Source organism: Nasonia vitripennis, chromosome 2, assembly GCF_009193385.2.
Source record: "Nasonia vitripennis strain AsymCx chromosome 2, Nvit_psr_1.1, whole genome shotgun sequence".
Taxonomy (NCBI): Eukaryota; Metazoa; Arthropoda; class Insecta; order Hymenoptera; family Pteromalidae; genus Nasonia; species Nasonia vitripennis.
In genome coordinates, this window is record NC_045758.1 from 34,557,864 (window position 1) to 34,581,707 (window position 23,844).

Here is a 23,844-nt window from a genome sequence, read left to right on the forward strand (position 1 = left end):
GCCGCGCACCTCGGGTAAATAGAGAGAGAGAGAGAGAGAGAGAAAGCCGAGCTCACAATTCATTCGTCGCTGCTCAGAAATGCGCCTCCGAGGACACACGGTATGCAATGGCCAAGACACGGGTCGATGGCCGCGGGACTACTCCCACCCGCCGAGGGATGAATCAGCCCTTAACGCAGATCGATATCCCAAGAGAGAGACAGCACCTATATTCTCGTGTCCTTTCCCGCTGCCGCGCACCGGAGAATTTTTATCGCGGCTCCTAATTATCCACACTCGACGCTTTTTTTCGCCGCTCCTCCACACCGGAGCGAGGTACGAGGTTCGCGAATTAACATTCGAGGCTCGAAACTGAAGACCGATTTCGCGTCGCGCATAGTGTAGCTTATTGAATTCTAATCACGCGCGAAGGGACTCATTTGAATTCGGAATCGGAAATGCGACGAGGACGTTTTTTCTCTCCCTCGCGTAATTATCTATCGGCTTTCCTCTGATTAATCCCAGGCTCGAGTCACTTTTTCACAGAAGCAGCAGCAGCGCTGATTCGACGTAATTGTAATGGATCGCGGAGGCGCCAAGGATACTGCGGATTGAGTATTCAGGTACAGGCGGCGGTAAAGTAGAAACAAATTTTCTTTTAAACTTGTAAATCCCGTCATTAAACTCTTTACGCTATACACTTTCTAGTAAATAACCATAAATCAATCCTCCAGCTGTCTCCGTTAAATTCTCAGCGTCACCCGCCTCACATGTAAATACGGCTTCGTCGGGGAAAAAGCGAACTATCTCCGCAGTGGAAAACAGACGCACACAGGTATATAAAGAGACGAGCGAGCTGTGTCGAAAATGGGGAAGCGGAATTGGCTCTGGGCTCTCGGGGCAGCAGCAGCTGCTGCTTTTCTGTGTAAGCCGCGCGCGGAAGAAGCTCTTACGTTTATCATAATTGCATCTCGGCGCAGCAGCAGCGGGAGCTTTCGAAGCCCGGCCGCGAGCCTCTTTTTCGAGCCGCGCGTTCGATCCGCCGGAACCCGGCAGCGGCGTACATCGCAAATTAGTATTCCCGTCGGTTATTCGTACGCGCCCGAATTATTGCCCCCCCTGTAGGCGAGCAACACAAAAGCTCGCCGGGAGAAAAAATCCATTAGGACACCGCTTATTCGTCGCCGGTGCTGCGGAGGAGGAAAAAATAAAATAAATAAAAGTCCCAAACTCATGCCCGGAATCGAAACTCGCGGCGAGACGCTCTCCTTTAATCTGCCGCCGCGAAGCGTGTAATTAGTCGAGTTGCCAGCTCTCCTCCCATATACACATCTACTCGGCGACGTCGTCCTCCTGACGAATGAAATCCCGTCGCGCGGCGGCTAAATCTTCGCGTCTAATACGCCGCCGGAAAAGTTTGCCCGCGATATTGCAACACGCGGCTATGCCGTTGAAATTCCGAGCAGTAGTGTAATTACCGCAGCGGATTTATACGCGACGCGAACTTGAGCGAGCGGGATTACAATCGCGGAATCGCGCGGGCCCTGAAAAAGCGCGCTATAGGCTCGCGAGTAGTGGTAGTAGAGAGAGAGAGACAGAGAGAGAGAGAGAGAGAGTTGATGAACTTCGGCCGTGTACTACTGCTTGTTGCGCTGCCGCCGCCGCGAGAAATGAGAGCTGTCTGCTGCGGACTCCCTCCTCGTGAGTTATGTGCGGAGCTGTACTACTCGAGGGTTTTTCGGAGCTTGCTCTTGAGAGGCTTTTTAATCTCTGTACTGTCTACAAGGCTTTTTCTCCCGCCCACTGTGCGCGTCTGTTTCAGCAGCGGGTACAACTTTGTGCGCGCGTCGCTTAATGCGATAATTATACTCGCGAGCATAATATAACTCAGAGGGAAAAAATGAGCGTTTAACGAGCTCCCGGCGTCGATTTGTAAATCTGACGTGTATCCCCCGCGAAGCTTCGCAGTTACAAAGTCTCTCTCCGCGCCGCGACTAAATGGCTTTCCCCCCCGCAAGTAAAACAATGCATCATTCGCATGCCAATACGAGCAGCAGCAGCAGCAGCGGCGGCGGCGGAGCAATCGACTCGACTTAAAACTCCCGGCAACTAGCTACAAGACCGGCGAACCCGCCGTGCACATACCTATAATACAACAGGCGAGTTGGCCCACGAGTATTTGCAGTGGGAGCAAGTTCGCGCTCGCGTGTGCGTCCGCCGCCGCCCGGAGCTTATTCTAATGAGCCACGAGCTTTTTTTCTCGCCGGACAAACATCGACTCGCTTAGCACCTCCGCAACTTTCGAGCGCGTGTGTGATGTTTTAATTAATCACTCTAGAGTTTTCGAGCTCTGACCACTTTCATTCGATTCGCAACGAAAAAGCACATCGGACGTGCAGAAACTGCGGCGCCGGACGGAGCGAGAGAAAGAGCGAGCTTTATTAAGAAACGTCAGGCGCACGTCTCGTGATTTTCGTTCTTTCTATTTTTTCCTCTTTCCCGGCCCATAATGGACTTTTTTCTCGCTCTTCGCCTGGCGAAACGGGATACGCGCTTATCCGACAGGAAGTCCGCCGCTTGCTTTTCTCTCTTGTATTTTTGCATGGAAACGAGTGTCTCGAGAATCCGGTCCAACTGAAACTCCTCGCGCGCAGCATCAGAGAGAAATCCCGGAATTCAAAAGGCCAGCCGATGCGCGAATTACGCACCGCGTAATTTATGCCTCACTCGATCCACGTGACCGGAATTTTCGACACGAGCAGCGCGATAATCCGTCGGAACTCGCGATGATTATAAAACAATATAATTTATCATCGAGAGCGCGCGCTACATAATAAAGCGGATCCCGCGACGAGCGCGGAATAATGACTGCAATCTGCGACGCGCAGATTGCAGTCGCGCGTTACAGCGCACACCCGACTAAACATGCCAATTCGTATCGGCCGTACGCTATAATTCAATGCGTCCATTAGTCCAGGCGCTCCGCAATCAAGTCCGTCTTTTCAGATAATTCGTCGGGTAACAGGTATACCTTATCCGCGCCAGCTGATAACGGACTTTACGGGCTGTAAAGTTTGACAGCGCCGCGCGCGGGCCGTTAGTGCGCAATTATGGAATTTCGCGCATAATAGCGGAGTCGAAGAAATACGGGTAGGAGAGCCGAGAGGAGGTTACAGGAGTTATAAAATCAGGCGCATCCCTCTGCGTGGCTGCGCCGGAAGAAGGTGTAACCTCGCGACGTTTGTTTGAGAAGAGAGAATGGGAGAAGAAAAAAGCTGGCTGCAATAAAAACACGCTTAACGGGCCATTACGCGGAGCGTAAAAAAGATTAAAGTTAACCCGGCATTATGCAAAACTTGCCCTCGCTCTCACCGATATATGCGCTTCCGCTAGCTGTTCTCTCTTCGCAGCTCGTCGTACACTTCGCGCGCGCGCGCGCGCGCGAGAGCGTTATGCTTGCAAGCTCGGCTATGTTTTTATCTGCAACCCACTCCGTTGTTCCGAGGGGCTGGGAAACAGAGCGCGCAGTTTGCCTGCTGCTGCACAGCCTCTCCCCCGACGACGGCGAGCATCTCTCGCGGATCAAGTTAAATGAGAAACGGACTTTTACGAGTTGCCGTAGAGAGAGAGAGAGAGAGAGAGAGAGAGAGAGAGAGAGTCTTGGTCTTGCGATACTGCTGCGCGCGATTGTTATTGTACGAGTGAAGCGGAGTGTACGCGCGCTTCGGCGAAAGATGCATCGAGCTCTGTTATTGTTCGAACGATCCGGTGCGCGATGCTTCTTTCGGAACTGCTTGCTTTACGTTCGCCGGAGATACCATAGCTAGCGCGGCGGCTTTATTTTTCTGCTTGTAAGCGGGCGCGGATGTAGTCCAGCGCTGAGCTGTTTATTCTTTACGACGATGAACACGCTGCTTGATTATGCGCGGATCTAGACATTTTTTCGGCGAATCTCGCGGGGCTTAGTCTTTAACTACTTCTTTACGATTTTCCGGCGCGCGTAAAATATTAAGTCGATAAGAAACTCCGAGACACTAAAGATTACGCCCGCCCTCCGCCCTGCGCGTTATTAGCCGTCCGATGTATATTCTTGAAAAAGAAGCGCGCCGCTCTGATTAAAAAGTTGACGGTTCAAAATTGAATCATAAGCGCCGTCGCGTATCATCGTAATTACGCGCGTCGCGCAACTTTATCGCGTCAAACGGAATAGTCGCGGAAATTAATGAATACCCGAGCAAGTGGTGGCGGCCGCGCGTGAAATGTTAAATTAACAAAAGTATCGATTCCGCATAATAACCAGAAAACTCTCCTGGAATATTCAACGAATATCCCGGCCGTCGCGGCGGTATTAATTATTCATAAATTTCTGCTATTACACGAGGGAAAAAAGCAGCGAGCATCGCCAATTCTCATTGGACACATCCCGGCGGCAGCCTTTGCAGTCTCGGTCGAGTTATTACATCATCTTGGTATTCCGCGGAGAGGACGGGGCGGAAAGTTCGATATATACTCAAAGAGAAGAGAATGCTCCGCGAGGATGGATCGAGCGCGGCTCTCTTGTCCCTCGTAAAAAAGGGCGAGCGAGAGCGAGAGGAAGCTCGGAGAAACGATACTTGATTAATGGTGCAAGTTTTCGTGCCGAAGCCAACGCCCGAGACGCGCACACACACACACACACACACACACATATATATATATATATATACACACAGGCCCTTGCCTGCTTGGAATTTATAATGCGCGCGCGAGGGGACGATGCATTAAAATTCAACCTCGCGGTTCGACGTGCGACCCATACGTTTGGAGGAGCGAGCGACGCGCGCAGTTTGTCGCCCCCGCGAAAAAATCGGCATATTTTATACCGGCGTGTAATTAGCCGCGGCGGAAAGATACAATAAAAAGCCCGTGTAAACGCGCGCGGGACTAACCTTGAAACTGCCGACGGAGTGAGCTCCATCGTAAATGTAGAGGTGATCGTTGCAGTCCAATTGCAGCCGATCAAACTTGAGCATAAATCGCTGGAGTATGCTGTTGGTTTGGAAGGTAATGGCGCAGTCGAGATTCCTCTCGTTTTGCGAGGTCAGAACGGCGCCCTCGATCTTCCTGTAGAGATCCCGCAGGAAGTGATTTTTGCAGACGTTGCTCATCAAATCTGAAACACAGAGAGCCACAGCGCCGAATATGAATTTCAAATGAACGAGACTCGTGTTTTGACAAACGAATGGCATTTCAATGTGCTCGTCTTACTTTGTTTAGCACACTGCATGTACTTACACGGCCGGGAAAAAACTTGGGGTGTTTGCTCGGGCGTATAGAGCAGGTTACGTACTTGTAATCGCTGCATGCATTAAACTGGGATAAAACTAATTTAGCCCAGTACACGAACGCTCCCAACTTGGAAGTAACTATTTAACCCTATTAACTCAAGAATATTCAGCTAACAATCATAAGTGCATTGTGGAATACGCGGCTATATGTATATTCTCTGCCGCGACGAGTTTGCTTGCAGCGCGAATTTCGCACGGGTAAAATAATTTTGGCTCCGGCGTGTAATACTATGTAAACTATTTAACATCGACGTGAACGGCCGTATAGTCCGAGCAACCGCATCTGTTAATGCGTCGAATTTCCATAATATTTCGAACTTTGTAAACATTCGAATATTGAAATTCGATCAGCCATCTCCAGGTCTAATGGAGCTTTTCAAAATTTCCTCGGATTTTCAGCGCATACAACCGTCAGTCGATGGAGCCGACGCGTCCGAAAAAGTCAAGCCCTCTCGCGAAAAACAAAAAGCGCCCTCTCATTAAAGGCGCATTAGTCCGTGGTCCATTAAGGCAAACGGACAGACGGATCGATTGGCTCACCTGTCGAGCGCACGCTGCTTTTTCCGATGCCGAGCGAGGCGTCGTCCATTGACCGGACGATGAACGAGTGAGAGCTTCTAACGAAGCTTCCCGGGATCAGCCGGGGCTTTCGTAATACGCAAGCTTGCAAATCACAGATGAATGCTCATCTCTCGATTGCGCCAGCCGATCTCCCGAAGTCTTCTTCTTTCTTTCTCGGCGGCGAAGCTTATTATTATATTCTATTATTTATCTCTCGATATATAGCGGGCCGGGGTGGGGGTATAATGGGAATCAATTATCTGCCGGCCCTTTTCGCGTCATTCGCTATACTCCCCAGCTCTCGGCCCCACTTCTCTGGTCCTATTTTTTCCCGAATTTTCGGGGAAACGCTGTAGAATGCATTTTATTATACGCGCTTTAATGCGGGTTTTATCCCGCTTTTATATACGCTGTATAAAAAGAAATTCTTTCCTTTGTTTTAATTACTGATATAACGCGCCGAGCTATATGCATCCCGACCGGGCAACACGTTCGTGCGCCTATACGGCGATGCTCGACGGAGCATATTTTTCACGTTGTACGCAACGATTTTATTTTATCGGAGAAAATTGAGCTTTTCAGCGCGCTGTTTGCGGAAGGCGCACAAAGTGCCTGAACGCGCGCACGAGCTTTGAATAAGTTAAATTAGTTTCGAATTCGCGCGACTGGCACGACCGCACACACATGCGCCGCGCGTATCCGGTAAAATTGAAAGGCGCACTTCACGACTAGTTCCACTATCATTTTACCCGAGGGACCCGTCAAAATTGCCACTAGAGCAGTTGGCTCGGCTAAATACTCGCGGTAATACGATAATAGCCAGCTGAGAATTACGCTCTACTCGGCGAACTTTATATGCCCGCTCGAGAGAGAGAGAGAGAGAGGGGGGGGGAGAAGCGTACGTGTGCCATTACGTGCCGCTACACACAATCATGCTATCAAGACAATCATACTTTCTGATGCGCCTCCGCTGCTCCCATATACGAGCCCGTGTATACAGCCCGCTGCTAAGCTCTCCGCTGATTAGTTTGCCAATTAACTTCGGTTTTCGCTGCTCGTTACAACTTGCTCTTATTATTATATATGTGCAGCGTCGTCAGATCCGCGCGTCACGTACGTATACGGTGTATCATACTACAGGCTCGGACAAACAAAATGCATCGGGAAAAATTAGCTACAGAATACACATGGAACGCAGACTCGGACTGGGGTGAAAGCGAGCGCGCTTATAGTCAGCTGTAGTCATTCGCGCGGCACATTCAAGCGCGTACTTGCTCTGTTTTTCCACTCCCGGGAAATCGCGCTGAATTCCAAGATAATCCGCCCGACTGCAACCGGCGCCCGCTTTTGCACACACACGCGTGCAGTTCACGAGGGGGATTACGAGCAAGAGAGAGAGAGAGAGCGTGTGTGGCGGCTCGAAGAAAAAAGAGCGAGGAGCGATTTTCGTTTCGGAGCTGCGTTACGAGATTAAGGGACGCGAGATGAAAGAGTGTTTATCGAATTCAATTTCGAGCTTGAACTTGAAAAAGGAACCGGGAGATTCTTTGTCGCGCGCGACGATGCGAAAATACAAAAATCTGTTCGGCAACTAGTTTAAAATGCAAAAGCATCCCGGCCGACGGTCGGCTCGAGAGTTGAAGAGGGGAGCTTGGAATTATTAGCGCGGAGCTTTACGCTGCTCGTTCGCTCCACTTAAAATGGATGGTCGGTCGTGGAAAATTAGGAGACGGTCAACTGAAACGCTCGCTTTGATGAGACGCGCGAGCAGGGTGGTAGGCGGTGCCACGTCCCCTCTGCCCCCCTCAAAGTGTCCGCCGCAATTATTCCTCGATTTGGAAATTCAAACGGCCCCCGCTGCAGCGGTGGCAAGTGTGCCGCGGCGCACACGAACGAGTTTTATGGAGAGAAAGTTTAAATATTCCGCGACGCGTCTAGTTTATTTTCCTCCGCGCGACTTTAAGGCGAAAATGATAGCGCGCCGGACCCGCGACTCCCCGACGAGAAACCGTGAAAAAGCTTTCGGCTCTATCTTTTTGTACAGAGACGTTTTCTTTGCGCGGCCTCTTCGCGCGCGCTCAGGCTTTGCAAAGCCGTGTGCCCTGATAATACTCGCTATAATATTGTGCCGCGCGAAAAAAAAGAGTAGGCGGAAGAAAACGATTACTGCTTTCAATTAAAAAAGCCGCCGAGTACAGTGCTCCCGGGGTGCTATGCAGCAGCGGCGAATCATGTAAACATCCCCGAGAGAAAGTCCGCGCCAAACACAATTACAGCGCGTATATACTCCCCGCAGCAGCGCAGTAGTGCTTCGGCTCGAAAATTTTAATTAAAAAACCAAAGCGTATCGGGCTTAATTTCGCAAATTACATTTTAAAAGGCTTTTTATCCTCGACTCGCTCAATTTGGGAAGCCGATAAAAATAATAAAGGCCGCGGCGGCTCCTCTATTTTTTAAACGCTCGGATGCGCGCGTGTTTACCGACTCTGGCAAGTAGATACTGCACGCGTACGCGCTGCACAGTCCGCTGCTTTTTCCTGCGCCACACGTACGGCTCTCTCTCTCTCTCTCTTGCTGGCCTATCTGCACATCATCGCGCTATCGCTATACGCTCGCACGTACGCGCGTTTACAGCCCGGCGGAGAGAAACACAGAGACGGGGGGGTTGATGCTGCCGCCGCTGCTGCCGGCATAAAACCGGCCGTCTTATTATTATACCTCGCGTGTGTACAGCCGAGTCTTCGGCGCTCGACTCATCCCCGCGGAAGATATGTAACGGCAGCGGGCGCGGAAAAGACGTGACCGCCCTTAAGTAATGCATCACGTATTCTTCTTCTCCTTCTTCTCCGGCATTCCTGCGGCGTCGCCTCTCTCCACATGCGGCTCCTCTTATTCTCCGCGAGGCGCATCGGATAACCCGAGGGACGCTTATGGGATGCCAATTTTATTTTCCTCGCTCTGCCTCTCGCCCCCCCCCCCCCGTCTCGCTCTCTTTTTGCCTTATTCATTTATGGGGAATATTTATGGCCCGCGCTCGCTGTCTGCCAGATGAGATTTAGTCCTCTCCGAAGACGCGGCATTGACGTGATTCTTTCCTTCCGCCTTTTCGGCGCGTCTCTCCTTTGCCTTTTTCTTTTTCTGCTAGCTCTCGGCTTTCACAAAAGCTTTTGTATCGGAAGCGGCTCATTGTTTCGCGAGCAGCGAGAGCGACAACAGCCCTCGGTAGATCAAAGTTTCAGCGGCACTAGTATATCTCTTATCGCGTCGCGGGAGCCGATAATTTATTTCAATTCACCGGCTCGCCGGCTCTCGATGAATAGCCGCGGCTTAATAAATCACCTGCGCGCTCGATGGCTGGCTTTTTTCTCCCCTTTGCCGACCGGCGTACTCCGCTAACGGCGCTTCTCCTTATAATCCTTAATCTCCTCCTTTTTCCTAGCCGCGCGCGCTCGCGGCCATTGTACTTTTGAATTTGAAAGCGCGACTCTTTCTTCCGCGTCCCGGCTACGCGAGATCCCTTTCCGCGGACGAATGCTCATAGCTCTCGCGGTTTTACTCGCGGATAATTGCAGTCGTCGCGTGAGATACGCGCGCACGGCTGGATATTTCGATTTCGACCGATGACTCTCGGCTTTTCCGCTCGAAATTCAATAACAATTTTACGACGTTAGTAAAAGTCCTCCCGGCTTTATCGGACCCCAACGCTCGGAGCAAGCGATGCGTAAAATTGATATTAGGCCGTATCCCCTACCCCGAGAAAGAATTTGTGCGATCCTCGGAACATTCGAAAGTTTTAATCGATTCGTAATCTCCGCCGTTTGCCTCGCGCTGCAACGAGCGCCGACAACAAAAAGACCTTAATTTCGCGCAATGTAGCTGGCTTTACGGCGCGTAAAGTTTCAATGATACGAGCGCGTCGAAACAAAATCGATGCTGTACACACAAGGCTCTCGAGAAATAATGCAGAGCGCATCTTGGCTATGAGCAAACGAAATTTCGCGAGCAAATACGAGCCGGAGAGCGTATTAAAATAAAAAGTGGAAAGATGGATGCGACGTACGCGGGGGGAAAAAAACGAATTAATAATGAAGTTTGAACGGTCTCTCTTCTTCGGTTTGTGTTTCGGAGTATATTTACGCGACGCGGCGTCGCGAAACTAGACGCCGAGTTTGTTGACTTTTTGAGAAAGAGAAGCTGGGGCGTGCACCCGCATACCTGTATACCGCGACGGGAATAGAGGTCGGGGCTGAAAAATGAGGCGGAGGCTGTATATATTTTTTCGAGGGAGGTAATACGTTGAACGGAAACAGAAACGAATCGTCGAGCGTCCCTTCGAAAAAAAAAAAAACGGCTCGCACCGCACAACGACACCCTCAGCGTAAACTGTCCCACATCCCTTACACGGGTCCTCCCCTCTCTCGGCAGACACGACCCCCCGCGGTATACATACGTAAGCGGCGCACACAGCCTACTGCCACCCGCCGCACCCCTTCTCCGAATCCATCTCCGCGCCTGGCCTTTACCTTCTGTTCTCTCCCTCCCCCCCCCCCACCCCCCTGCCGCCCTCTCCCACTCTCTGTCACGTTTTGCCTTCTCGCTCCGATGTAAGCCCCCCGGCGATCAATATTACTCTCCACGAGTCTCTCTCGGACTAGCACCACCGGCGTCGACGCTGCGATGCGACTCTCCGTGCAGCGCATTCTACGCGGCTGTACGCGTGTGCTAACGAGGGACTGAAAGAGCGGCACTGGGCTAATCAACGCAGCCAAAAGCGTTTTCCCATATTTCCCCCGTACTCCCGACGACGGAGCGCGTACCGTCTTGGAATTATTGATGCCGGCATAATAGCCTTTGACAATTTCACGGCTGAATCGTCAGCGCGGTACACGATTCCCCGAAGCCCGCGGCCCTCGCTCTGTTCAATATTTCAAAGCGCTTCCGTTGTGCATGCGTGACGCACGCCGAGGATGATGTTCCGGCGCTGTCAGTCCGCGCGAGAAAGAAACGGCTAATTAAAGTCCCGCTAATGGCGTTATGCACGCGGAGCGGCCGGCCAGGTTAAAAATTAACACACAGTGCATCGGCGATTCCAAGAACTCATTAACTTTCGCACCGACTCGATCGCTCGAGGACACACCGCAATCACCGATCGATCGCGAAAAGCGACGGCGCCGGAGCCAGGCCGCCCATCCCCAAACGTCAGGCTCCGACTGCCGCGCGGTATAGCTGTACAGGTAAATAGACTCACAGTTCTCGTTCTTGGCGAGCACCAGGTCGGGCGGCTGGAGCAGCTGGAGCAGGCCCAGCACGAGGGCCCACTTGCCGAGCGTCCTCGGCATCCTCGGCAACTCACGGCGGCGACAGCCTCATCATCTCGAGCGAGAGAGACCCACGAGCCGAGAACGATCGCGCGCGACTAGCGCCGGGAAGGAGCGCGAACCGTCTGATTCACGCGGCGCGCGACTGCGCATGCGCCCCTGGCGTGCGAGGGTAGGAGCGGAATGAATGCCTACTATTATAGTATACGTACGTTACAGCGCGAGGTTGTACGCCGAACGTAAAGTTCAGCCGTGGGAGAGCGGCGGGACTTGATAGTTGCGGGCTTTTTTCCAGATTTTTTCCGCAGCTCCCGCCGAGTCGATGACGGGGTCACTGGAGTACACCGATCGATGCGCGTGTCCGAATCATCTGTTACCATAATTAACGGGAATAGCTCCGGTACGATTGGCAAAGGTTGCTCGCTCCATCCTCCCCGACACGTACATCCCCGAGGGTCAATATTAGCATTATTAAGATGGAATTCTAGCCGCGCAATTAGCCAATCGGCGTTCTATTATCGCGGGGATTCCGTATACGAAGGTATAAGCAGTAGAGAGAGAGTGAACGAGTGAAAAACGAACGGAAACTGCTCTCCGGCGAAATTTATGTGAGCCGGCGTATGCGCATTCGCGAGATAATTTTTATTCGCGCCGGTGCGTCAAGCTCTGCACGCTCGAATAATTATGAACCAGGGGATAATTTTGTCGACGCGCGAACGTTTTTATACATCTCGCTGCAGGGTCGAGAGCGCCTTTGGCAGTCGATTTCCTTCCGCTCAGGTTCCTCACGCGAATAATATCGCATTAGCCCCGCTGCGTTCATAAACAGTGACCGGCGGCGATCGAAAATGCAAACGCCGTGTTATTTCCTGCGCGAGCCGTTTTATGGTGCTTTATGGGAGCCGGAAATCGAAAAGTTTCCTCCTATTTCGGATCGCAAACTTTTCGGCCCCGAGGAGCGTGTACACTATTGCGCGTCCGCTTGTCAGATCTTGTTTGCCTCTCTATCTCATTTTCTTTCACTTTATTTATCCCCGGCGTGCGTCCCCTCGACGCTTCTCATCTCGACTGCAGTGTACACGTTCTCTCTCTCTCTCTCTCTCTGCCTCGGCTTTGCATGTCTAGCGGAGAGTCGCGGAAAAGCGTAAGGCTGCGGCGGCAAAGTACAGAGAGGGACGGAATTGAATGCGCGGATTCGCCTGTCGAACTGTGTGTGTGTGTCACCTCTCGAGAAAAAGGCTCGCGTTTAAAGTTGAACCTATCGCTCACGTGAGATTGGAATGCACGGAATGAGATCGCAAAGGAGATTTGAAAAATTTGTCGCCCATGTAACGCGGCAGACACGGCAGCATCGATTGCTTTCTCTCTTTGCCTGGGAGTCATATACATCATATAGAGATAGAATGCGCAACGCATCCGCATTTGTACGCGAAAGCTGATGTTGCCGTCTTCGCGAGCTGCATCGACGGGAGTGGGGCAAACCCGCAGCGCACAATGAGACCGCGTGTGTGGGTGCGTACAGCGACAGACGTGCCTGCGCCCGAGTATTGGAAGATGCACCGTCGCCGCGACGACAAATCGATTTCTTTCAATGACGCGCGTTTCTACCATTGCACGCAGCACTGGATACCTCGACGTTCCTTGTTATTCAAATGCATCTCTGCTTTCTCGTTAAAGTATTCCAGCTAGCCGAATGGAACAATTTGCCACACGACGGATCGGCTTGACGATCCGTTGCAGCCGAGGCGTGTGTGCTCACTTGTTGCGAGAGAGTCGCGGCGGAAATAGAGGGAAAAGCCGTAGAAATGAATTTCGATAAGGAGACCTTTCCCGCAGGGAAAATACGCCGATATTGTCTCTGTGCGAGTGCAGTGCTGCACAGCTGCAGTAAGAGGGAGTAAAACTCGGCGTCGTAAAAATCGAGTTCCAAATTACACGTGTATAGCGCGCGTGCAGTGCGCGTCGCCGTATTAGAAAGTCTCGAGGAGAGCGAGGCCCTTGTAACGCGCGCGACGTATCGTTACTGCGTTCTTTATCGAATCGACGTAAAACGCAACGGCCTTTACGACGACTTTAACGACGCGAGATCGGAGATACGGTTGCTGCCGCTGCAGTCGTTCGTAATAATCTTGATTTTTCCGAACGAGCCGAGGGAGAGCTCTTTCTTTTCGAGAGCTAGTGCATAATCGCGAGAGAGATGAGAGAGAGAGAGAGACTGATCGAGTTCGGGGGCCGGAAGAGGAGAGGAGCGAGAGTAACGACGAGTAAATGGCTATGATACGCGATGGCGGAATAACTTTTTTAACGCCGTGGCCGCAGTAGCTCCCGCCGAGTCGTGTAATTAAAGTACTTCGGCCGTGAGAACCGAGTATTTCAAACTGTCTTGCGAAGCATAATTTACAGTTTCATTAAGGCTATATACAATGCCGCTACTCGCCGCCCAACGAGTTCGCCGATAAACAGTGCGCAGTGGAGAAACAGAGAAAGTTTGTTTATTTGCGAAAAAAATATGTCGCGAGCCTTTGACGGAAAATTGTTCGCTTCACGCTCGATGAATTTCGCAGAGCGCGCGGCTCGAGTTCGTTGAAATTCAAAATACCTCACCTATGCAAATAAATCACTGCGCTCGCTCGTGAAAATTTGATCCGCGCGGGCATCGAAGAGCGCTGATGGCGCACTTAAATTTTAAGTAGTACCAGCTCGAATTAGTCGGACGCGCGTGAAAAAGCAATGTGTCCTTCCGGAGCAGCGAGAGATAAAATGCGGAATCGCCCGAATAAATCTGGCCCCGAAAACTGATTTGCCAAAAAGTAGTCCACTATACTCCCCACTCTTTGCTAGGCGCTTTGAAGCTCGCGCGCGCGCGCGCGCGCGGAACGCTCGTTCATAAATCTCGTTAAATTCGATGCCGCGCATGGCCCTCTGCAATGTTTTCGGCTTTTCCCTCTCTCTCTCTCTCTCTCTTCCTGTGTATTTCTGTCCCCGCGGCTAATATACTAAGGTCGTTTCCGCGGCAGTATAGAGAGTATTGCGCGTAAAAGGGGGAGGAAATTTCAGCTGGAAGGGGGCAACAAACGCTCGGCGTATAACGATTATTGTTTCGCTTTTACGAGCAATTCATTTTTGTCGACATTTTTATTGCCGAAACTTGAAGCCTCCGGCGTATAATTCTTTTCCTCGGTGCTCGCGAGAGACGCTCTACTCGAGCACTTCAATCGATGCGAGCAGGGCACGCGATGTGCGAGAACGCGCGCAATATTTAATCAGGCCTCGGCCGATATCGCTTCTGGAAAGTAAGGAAAACAAAGAGCCACTGATTGAATAATTCCGGCGGTTTATTAGCGATGCCGGAGAAAATTGCCGGGAAATGTGTTACACTGCTGGAGGAGCAAGAGTCCCGGCAGTAGCGGCTACTTTCCAAGTCTCGGCGAATTTAAAACGCGGAACTAGCACTCTCGGCTCGCGAGAGCGAAACTTTCCGTCGCGCTGCTGCTGCTGCTGCTGCTGCTGCTGCAAAGTGCGGGTATAGCCTACACGAGGAGTCCGGCGGTGCGGGGGATAGGAAAAGCTTCCGCAACATTTCATCTGGCTCGAACTTTCGGGAGCTGGACTTGAAATGTTCGCAAAGTTATTCGCCAAAGCTCGTGTCCAAGGTAAACTCTCTCGCTCGCGCTCTCTTACGGCCGCCCCCCCGTATATATTCCGTCGACGGGAGAGAGGAAAATCTCGAAGACGCTCTGCTCCGAGTGTATTGTAAATCCCTCAACGAGCCGAGTGTTTCTGCGATATCGTTTTTTTTTTTTCGCGCGAGAGGATTTCGAATAACTCGGAGGAGCTAGTCTGCTCGCAGGGGAGTGTTAAATACGGGGAACGAAAGCGCGCGGAGACCTCGAAAAGGAGGGAAAAACAGAGCTCGGAGATAATAAAGAGGAATCCCGACGTCGGCTGCACCGCCGTCGCCGCGGCTGTATTGTATTTCGCCGGGGCGCCGCGAGTCTGCCAAAAAATGATAGCGCTTATCATCGACGCCCACCGCAGCTGACCCGGAGTGTAGTCTCTCGGCGTAATATAAAACGACGCCGCGAGACGTTGCAGCAGCAGCAGCAGCAGCAGCTCTATCTCTCTTCCTCTTCGGGCAACTTTGGCCGAAGTAGTTAATTTGCCACAGCCTTATACACACGCACACACACACACACCAACGCCGCCGAGATTCTCACTCGTGTACGTAACGTATATTATCTTTTCTCCGCGCGCCCCGCGCGTAATAGACGAGTGATTTAAGCGATGAACGTCGGAGATAAGGAATCGCTGGAGAAAACTATTATCCCGCAACGTCGGATCGATTATACTTTTTCTAAATATCGCTATTGTTTCGGAAAATGAGCCGCATCCGACGGAGAAAAAAATCGTCGCCATTCACGAGAGTCAAATCATTTGGAATAACCCAGCGGCGAATCGATTGCTCTCGGGCGGAAATTCAAAGACACTCGGGAGATAATGCCTTAAGAATTAGACTCTTTCTCGAATTACCGGAATTAACGAGCAATTATCACGCTTCGCGACTCATTTCCCGACGCGTCGTCTTCTTGAGAAATGAAACTCGATCTCCCTTCTTCTCGTGCCATTATCCCGGACGCGCTTCTTTCTATAAATATCGTAGAAAATGTACATCAAGAAGATGTGCGTGGGAGTTCGGCTCGCGTTCTCATTATCCTAATTGCGTAATGCTGCCGCTACTGCTCCATTGGCCGACGGTGTAACAGGTTTCAGAGACGCCGTATATACTTTGCGTAATTAAAAGCCCGGGCCGCGTGTATTATGTATTTTTTTCTCTCCGCTGTGTAATTAATATTGCACCTAGAAGTCGTTGAGTCCGGTACTGCTGCGAATTTAATCACGACTCATATTGCCGAATGTTTAAACGCAATCAATCAGCCGCGAGGAGAGGAAGGTGGCCGGAAATAAAAGTCAGCAAACTCCGTCCCGGGCAATCGAATCAGCGTAAAAGCCTCGAGAAAACCCTGCCAAACTCGATGAGCCTCGCAACACCGGCCAATTAGCCGTCGACGGCCATTTTCCTCGAATTCATCCTCTCGGGGCCCACGCGATATGCCGTTAAAATTAAAAAGCCGAGCTCGAGACTACGCCGTAACAACGGGGCCAAAGTGGCAGCGAGGCGAAAGGGAATTCCGCTGGCTCTGGGTCGAATCCACGCGCGCCATAGTTCGGATTCTTTCTTTTCGAGCTCTCGCCCGCTTATCGCGTCAAATTGCGGCGGTGAGCACTTGGCTTTCGCCGACGACGACTTTGAGGAATCCGCGTCGGGAATTTCGGGCAGCGACTCGTGTATCGCGCTATGATATCTCTGCGGGGAAAGTTTGTCGCTGCGCGATCATTGCGTTACCAGTGCATTCGTCGGTGCTTTAAGATATGGAAATATATAGCGCCGGCAAGGCTCAGCGATTCGTTTTTCACGCTGTGAAAAATTCGTCCCTTTCGCGAAAGAAGATTACGCGGCCTTTAACGCCTGAGCTGCGTCGTCTGCGAAGGCGGCGGCACATCGAACTCCGGGCTGGAGATAAGGTGAAAATTTCGCGTGGGGGAGTCTCTCTCTCTCTCTCTCTCTCTCTCTCTCTCGCGCGCCCCCTCGTAACACGCGAGGAACACGAGAGATAGAGAGCGAGGCGGGGGAGGGAGGGAGCGCAGAGACAGCTTGATAATGTCCCGGAAAGTGAGTCGGTAATTTGATTGCAGCGTAAGATACCGGAGCAGAGAGTTGATGGAGTTCGGCAGAAGTTGCGACCCTTTAGCAACCTTTCACCCTTCCCAGCTCGCTCCTCGACGTCTCCTCGACTTTTCGCTTTCCCTAAAAACAAGTACACGCAGCGAGACGCAGGGATGACGAGGAACTGCTCTTGTTTGTTTTGCCCTTTTCCCACATAGAATGGTAGTCTAGGCGCTGAGCACTTTTCGTCGGACTTGAATGGCCAGTAGATCAGCAAGGTTTTTTTCTATGTATTTTTGCCTCTTGAACACGTATTATGTAATTTCCCAAAAAATTCGACCCAAAAACAGTTTTTTAGATTCTTTATATGATTTGAAATCGAAAATGTTCTTATAAGATTTTCTGATAAGGACTTTGTTTTCGAGTAAAACAGTTTTTCAGAAAATCTTATAGGAACATTTTCGATTTCATTTACAATTATGTAAAGAATCTAAAAAAATAATTCCTGGACCAAAACAGTATAATTTTGTGAAATATTAACAATTAATTTGTTAATAACAAATTACCTGACCACTTTTGAGCATTCCACCCTCGACATTCGTGTTCAGGAGGCAAAAATACATAGAAAAAGTGCTCAGCGCCTAGACTATGGAGGAGCCGCGTCGAGCCTGATGAAATTCCAATTCGAGCGTCCTCCTCGGATTTTGCGCCTCAGCGGGCTCTTCAATTGTTGCCTGATTAAAAGTTCCGCTTATCTATAATCGGATTTGCTATAAACGTAACGCGATATTCGAACAAACGAGAGATGAAACAGCGCTGCGCGCGATTTTTTGCCATTTCAAGACGAAACACGGCCGCAGCTCCGAAAGCGGGGCGTATAATTAATGTCGCTGCACTTGGCATCAGAGTCGGAGGCGAAATATGGAAATCCAAATTTATGACACCGCCGCTAATTGCCGAAGTTCAGCGTTCCCGGGTTTCCTGTTCAGCGGCTAAAATAAACATTAGATTCATTCATTCCGAGCAATAATGATGATAAGCCTCAAAGGCCCCGCCGCGGTACATCCAGCCGCAGTCGAGAACGAAAAACGCGAGCCTCGCAACAGTCGCCTCGATGAAGAAGCGAGCATAAGCACAGCGGAGTCGGAGCCTGACGATTTCGTGCCTGGCGCCGGAATAGCTCTGGCTTAGTTACGTATGCGCAGAAACCGCAGAGGCCCGCTCGACCACCTGCTCCAATTACGCTTGTTAGGGGCGGCCGACATCCAAGCCCTTCCGCCGATGCTAACCGAACCGACGGTCCGGGCGCGCGGCACCCACTCGTCTCCTCCTTAGCTCGAGGCTTTCGTCATCGCTCGGCTCTCCGCTATCCTTACGGGCCTGCAACCACTTGACGTGCGCGAAGGCGACTCTCGGGAGAGAGAGCCCTGCAGTTCTCGCTCGCTCTCGAAACTTCTTGGATTATGTAAACAAAGTAATTTATTTACACGTATGCGCGGCTACGCGTTTCGCCCCTCGCGATTTTGATCAATCTTCAAAAGTTCACCCTTCCTCGCATTATACGCCGGCCGTACGTACACTCGAAAAGTTCTCAGAGCGACACGAAAGCCGCGGCGGACAGTCCGCGTACGCGTAAACACGCGCAAGACTCGGGACTCGGGATTAATGAGTCAGAGTCGGCCGGACATCAATCAAGCGCAGAGCAGTCGTGTGCCGGCGCCGCCTTACACACAACCCGCGCCGGCGAACAAGGGGATATAGACCCCTTGATTGACGATTAGATTGCCGCGCATATAGCCGCGAGCTTTTCCGGCCGATTCCGGCTGCGTGTATGTCGGCGCCGCGTTATTGTTTCTAAATCGATCGATCAAAAATTGTTGCATCGGTATAGCCGTCCCCAAATTTTCCGGACACTTTGCGCCCGATCGTCGCTCGAGGCCGAGCAATAGAGCGGATCGCTCCTCTCGATCCTCGTTCCGAAACTTGCTCGTATCCCACTTGGTAAAATCTTCGGCGAAACTTTACAATTGGCAAACGTGAGTAGATGCTCGAATGTAGCCTTGAGAAAACTTGGCCGTGCGCGCGCGCGACCGAGTGTGCGCAGTGTAGCGCGTGGTGTATGTGGAACATAAGGAGCGAGGAATTCCCTTTTTACTCTTTTCTCCGGCGTGCGCGCGCTATCTCCTCCGGGATGGCCCCCGCAGTCCTTTTACCCTCGGCTTTCTTTCGCTCCTACGTCCTTCCCAAGCCTTGCACCTCTCGTATCTCTCTCTCCTTTACAAATATTTTCTCGTTACTATCGCGACTCTCCATCCGTTTCTCCCGACGCGGAGTAAAACGCTCGTCGTTGCGCCTTCTGACATAAGTTATCGGAAACGAAGAAGCTCGCCGGAGAGTGTTTTGTTGCGCGGAGAAAATTTCGAGAACAATGGGATGAGATGTCTCTTCTGTCTCTTGCCTTCTCCTCTGAAGAAGCGCCTCGGAGAGCCCGTTTAGCCAAACTTTATCCCCCCGTTACCGTGCAAAAATCCATCCAAAACGACGGCTCTAAAGAGAAGAGCAGCTGCAGCGGAGAATCTCTCGCTCGAAAAAGCAAGGTTGCAGCGGCGTAACGTCCAAGTAGCCCTGGCCACTTTTGTCGAGCCATTCCGACGATCCTCCTCCTCCACCGGCCATACATACACCGAAGAGGTACGTATAGTCGCTCTCTCGATCCTCCGGCTGATCCTCGATACACATCTCCGCGAGGCAGCAGATGTCTCTCGCTTCGTTCGTTCCTCTCTCTCTCTCTCTCTCTCTATCTCTCTTGAGTGCCATTCGCGTTATACGTGTGGCGCAGGAAATGGCGAGAGCTAAAAACGAAGCTTGTATCGTGCCGCGCGGACTTCGAGAAGAAAAGGACTTCTCAGCAGCAGCAGCAGCAGCAGCTTTTGTCGCGCAAAGATCTTTGAAGAGCGAATTTTTTCCGATTTCACGGATTTCTCCCGCAGTAGCCGCGAACAACTGCAGTCTGCGGGCTTTCAATTCCTTTTCGAAAACGCGCCGCTGCTTATGCCGTAACCCGGCTAAGTGGCCGATTAATAACGAGCGCAGCATTTCGATTTTCCATTCGCGCGCGCATGACCCCTCTGTAGCTGCAGTATATCGTAATATGTTAATGCGGCGCGGCTTGCATGTTTCGACTCGATTACATCTCTCTTTAGTACGCACTAGTCCCGTAAAAAAACGGCCAGATTTTTCCGAAACGATTTTCGGGGGCGATCAAAAATTTGTCCGACAAACTTTCCCGTCTCAGCTGTAATAGTAATATATAAAGCGCGATACACATCCCCAGGCGCGCGGTCGGATTGCCATCGCGCAGAGAGAAATCCCCGTAGGCTCGGATGACGGCGGCGGGACGCGGAAATTGCAGCGCAGGGACTTTCGGCCATCGGTGTACCACCGCTGCTGCGCCGCGCCAAAGGAGTGAAATCTTGGGCTCCGATCGAGAGAGAGAGAGAGAGAGAGAGGGCGCGAACCAATTATCCGCGCGTTTCTGCCGATTCGCCGAAAATCCAGGAGAGAGAGAGAGAGAGAGAGATGGCGGCTTTCATTACCAACTCCGATTTCGGGTGGAGGAGGTGTAGCAATTACCCGGGAGGCAACGTTCTACGTTGTGTCTTGCTTAACGAGATCGTTTCCGCGGTCTTGGAGAGTTGCCGCCCTCGCGGAATTTCACGTGGATATGGATGTGGCGACGAGTAATATACCGTTGATCATCAACGGACGCGTGTGAAAAGCTCGAGCGACAGTTGAATTGAATTTCAGAGTTATCGCTTGAATATCCGAAAATTGGAGCGATCGAGGTGGATGAGAGCCGTGTAGGAAGTACCGCAAGTCAACTCACCTGAAACAGAAAAAATACATTCACCGGTGAAATATCAACTTTTTATTACACCTATCAATCTTCCGCGCGCGGGAGCTTTTCGCATTTTCATTTTGACGGATCGCATATAAGGATGATGAATCGCTCGGATAGCAGAAACAAGTAAACCAACTTCACAAATGGTATTCGCTCAATTTGCCGGGAGTGAAGTTTCGTTGCAAAATACTGTTTCACCCGATCGAAAAATGCTCTTCCACAATCGCAATGATTCACCCGACGAGGCATGAAAAAGAGAGAATATCCGCGAGTAAATAATTGCGGGGAGAGCAAAGCTCCAAGCCGGACAATAGGAGAGGCCGCTGGCCACTCGGACTCGCTGCTACTCGACGCTGAGCGCCGCCAGTATGTGGCACGAGCGCATCGAATGCCAGACTGCCGGGGTATTTTAATGAGTGAAGAGGGTCAGCGTGTGGGTATACGCCCGAGATTTGCCCGGCATTCCAACCTCATCGCGCGTCTTAGTTAGCGACGACTCTTATACACACGACGCCGCTGTTCATTATGAGCTCGATTTTCCTTCGATGATTTATGCTCGGCTTCGCGAATTTTCCGCACGATCGAGATTCGCCGTTCGCGTTGACGGGACATTACTCACGATCGCTGATTGAAATTTACGCGGGATTTCCGCTGATTGCTCGGACCGCCGATTTCGCGCTTATTACGATATTTTTATGAACTGTTGAGGGAGGGGGCTCGCGCGGCGCGATGTACGCGCGCTAATGCGGAGCCATAATTCGCTCACTCCCTGCCTCTCGCGCGCATTGTTTTGCATGTGTATCGTGCATGATTTATCTGCCTTATGGATTCTCTGGATTAAGCTGCTTTAGCGCTCGCTCTCTTCAATTCTGTTGAACAGCACCGCTGTGTATTAATCAGCCTTGTTATTATGATCGTTCCCCAGCTCGGATGTGCTTTTAATCGTTTCACGTTGACTCTGTCGTTCTTAGCCGACGTATCGTGCAATACGCAATAGGAGTAAACATTTTTCTCTCGTAAATTTACGACAGCTGCAGAGCGTGATTAATCAACTGATTGCGCTACTTGTATTCGATGTACATAGCAGGTGTTTAGCCTGCGCCAATCCCATTGAATTTATTGCTAAGCCATCATTACAGTTTGCTCAGCGAATCGTAAATAACGGCAGAATCGTTCATGATTTTACTCAATGCGTCTATCGCTCGAAAACGGATCGACGTAGAATTTTATCAATTACTTCATCCCAACTGGATTTAACGCGCTCAGAATCCAAAAGGATAAGAAAAAATAATGGCCTGGCTTCAAGACAAGGCCTTTTGATCTTTAGACAATCGCGTTACCAACTCCAAAGGCTGGGCTAACAATGGTATGATCGTTATCCTTTCTTTTACGACTTTACGAAATCCCTCTCCCATCTTCCCCTACAGCTACTAGTTTTATTACCTAAGTAGTTGAATATTACTTAATGGCTTCGCCGCCGACGTTCAGCTCTCGAACTTTCACCTCGGCGAAAGATTTTACTCGAGAGTACCGACTAATGCTAATTTCTGCTAAAAGTGGAAAACCCTTTCGCCCAAACGAAATATACTTATCGGGGTAAAAGTGTGAAATCTACTTTGATAATCGGCGATTCCACAAAGCTAAATTATAAAGGTGTCGTTAGAAGCATCGGCCCGAACGGGATGCTGCAATCGCGTGTTTCTTGAGGTTCACTTATCGGGCTTTTTTTATACCTGGGCACGTTTTCTCGTCAATCTAGCCTACACAGGCTTGAAGAGGACGGAAAAATAGGCAAAACTAGCTAGGCTAGAACTTGAGGCAGTTTTATACGAGAGAAAGAGATCAACCGCGTTGAATAAATATTCAGCGGAGTCCGTTGCTTTGGCTAGATACATCGATACAGCCGGAGATGGACTGCGAGCATACGCTGTGTGTGTGTGTGCGTGCGTGCGCGCGTGTGTCCGAATTCCCGTCATTTCGGGGACAGGCGACAGAACCCATGCATTTATATTGGCTTCCTGCACCTATTGCACTATGCCTTTTGCATCTTGGGATATTAAACGCATAATTTAGTCGGCAGCGCTCCAATAACGGCGTTGTCCTCTCCCCGCTTTTTTCCGCTCGATTTTTACTGCTCCGACGCTGTTCCGTTCGTTTGTTCGTTATTCGGGCTGCATGTTTATTTATTTTCGATTGCCGCGCGCGACGAAATCGGTTGCGGCGAGTGAGAATTCAAACGCTGCGAAATCGATAGTCGCGCGCGTGTGGAAGCGCAAATATTTACTAATTTTTCAGCGAAACCCGGGCTTTCGCATTTTTGCACCGCGCGTACAACTCTTTGATTTGCGGACCAATTGTTTTTCTACGATCATTCGATCTTCCGTGGAATCGAACGCTTCGATATTTGTTCTGCGCGGTGATTATGATTGATGAATTTCGGTGACGATGGCGGATATAGTATCCCTTCGCAATTCGCAATGGGAAAAAAGCTCCCAGTTGAGATGTCAAGGTAAGCGAATCCGGCAAAAAATGGCCCGGGGCATAACGATTCACGCCTCGCACACGCCATCGTCCGGCTTACGCTCGTTCATGCGAGTGTCATTCGAGTTTCTGGCGTATCCGGCTGTATCTGCGTTCGAGCTCGAAATCACGCGCGATTATGCTGGTGTTTGGGACCGAGTTCTCGGCCTTTTTCTTTTAATTAGCCCGCTTCGTTATGCAAATCTTTGATCTAATCTGGGAAATTTGATCGCGAGACGGCAATTTAAATGAAAATCTCGCTTATAATTGCTGTGCATAATGCGAAGGTCAGGATCCAACTCTCCGAGAGCTAATCAGCATCATCGCCGTGCGCAATGCATAATGAATTTGCATCGCTCATCAAGCTACTACAAACGAGAGCGCGGAACCGAGAGTGCCTGGCTAATCCTTTAAGAAGACTAACGCCGATCTCGGAGATGCCGCGGCGTCGTTGCTCGGCATCACGCGCGGCATGTTGCGCTGTTCCTTGCGGATGGCCCTCTTGTGTAATCG

The 23,844-nt window shown here is 50.9% G+C and overlaps 1 protein-coding gene across 1 annotated transcript in view; it reads right to left on the reverse strand.

Annotated features, from left to right (window-relative positions):
- Positions 1 to 23,844, reverse strand: part of LOC100119025 — a 68,332-nt gene that overhangs the window by 13,297 nt on the left and 31,191 nt on the right. The window contains 1 exon segment of the mRNA XM_032597528.1: positions 4,908 to 5,131. Coding sequence (XP_032453419.1) covers positions 4,908 to 5,131 — 224 coding nt within the window.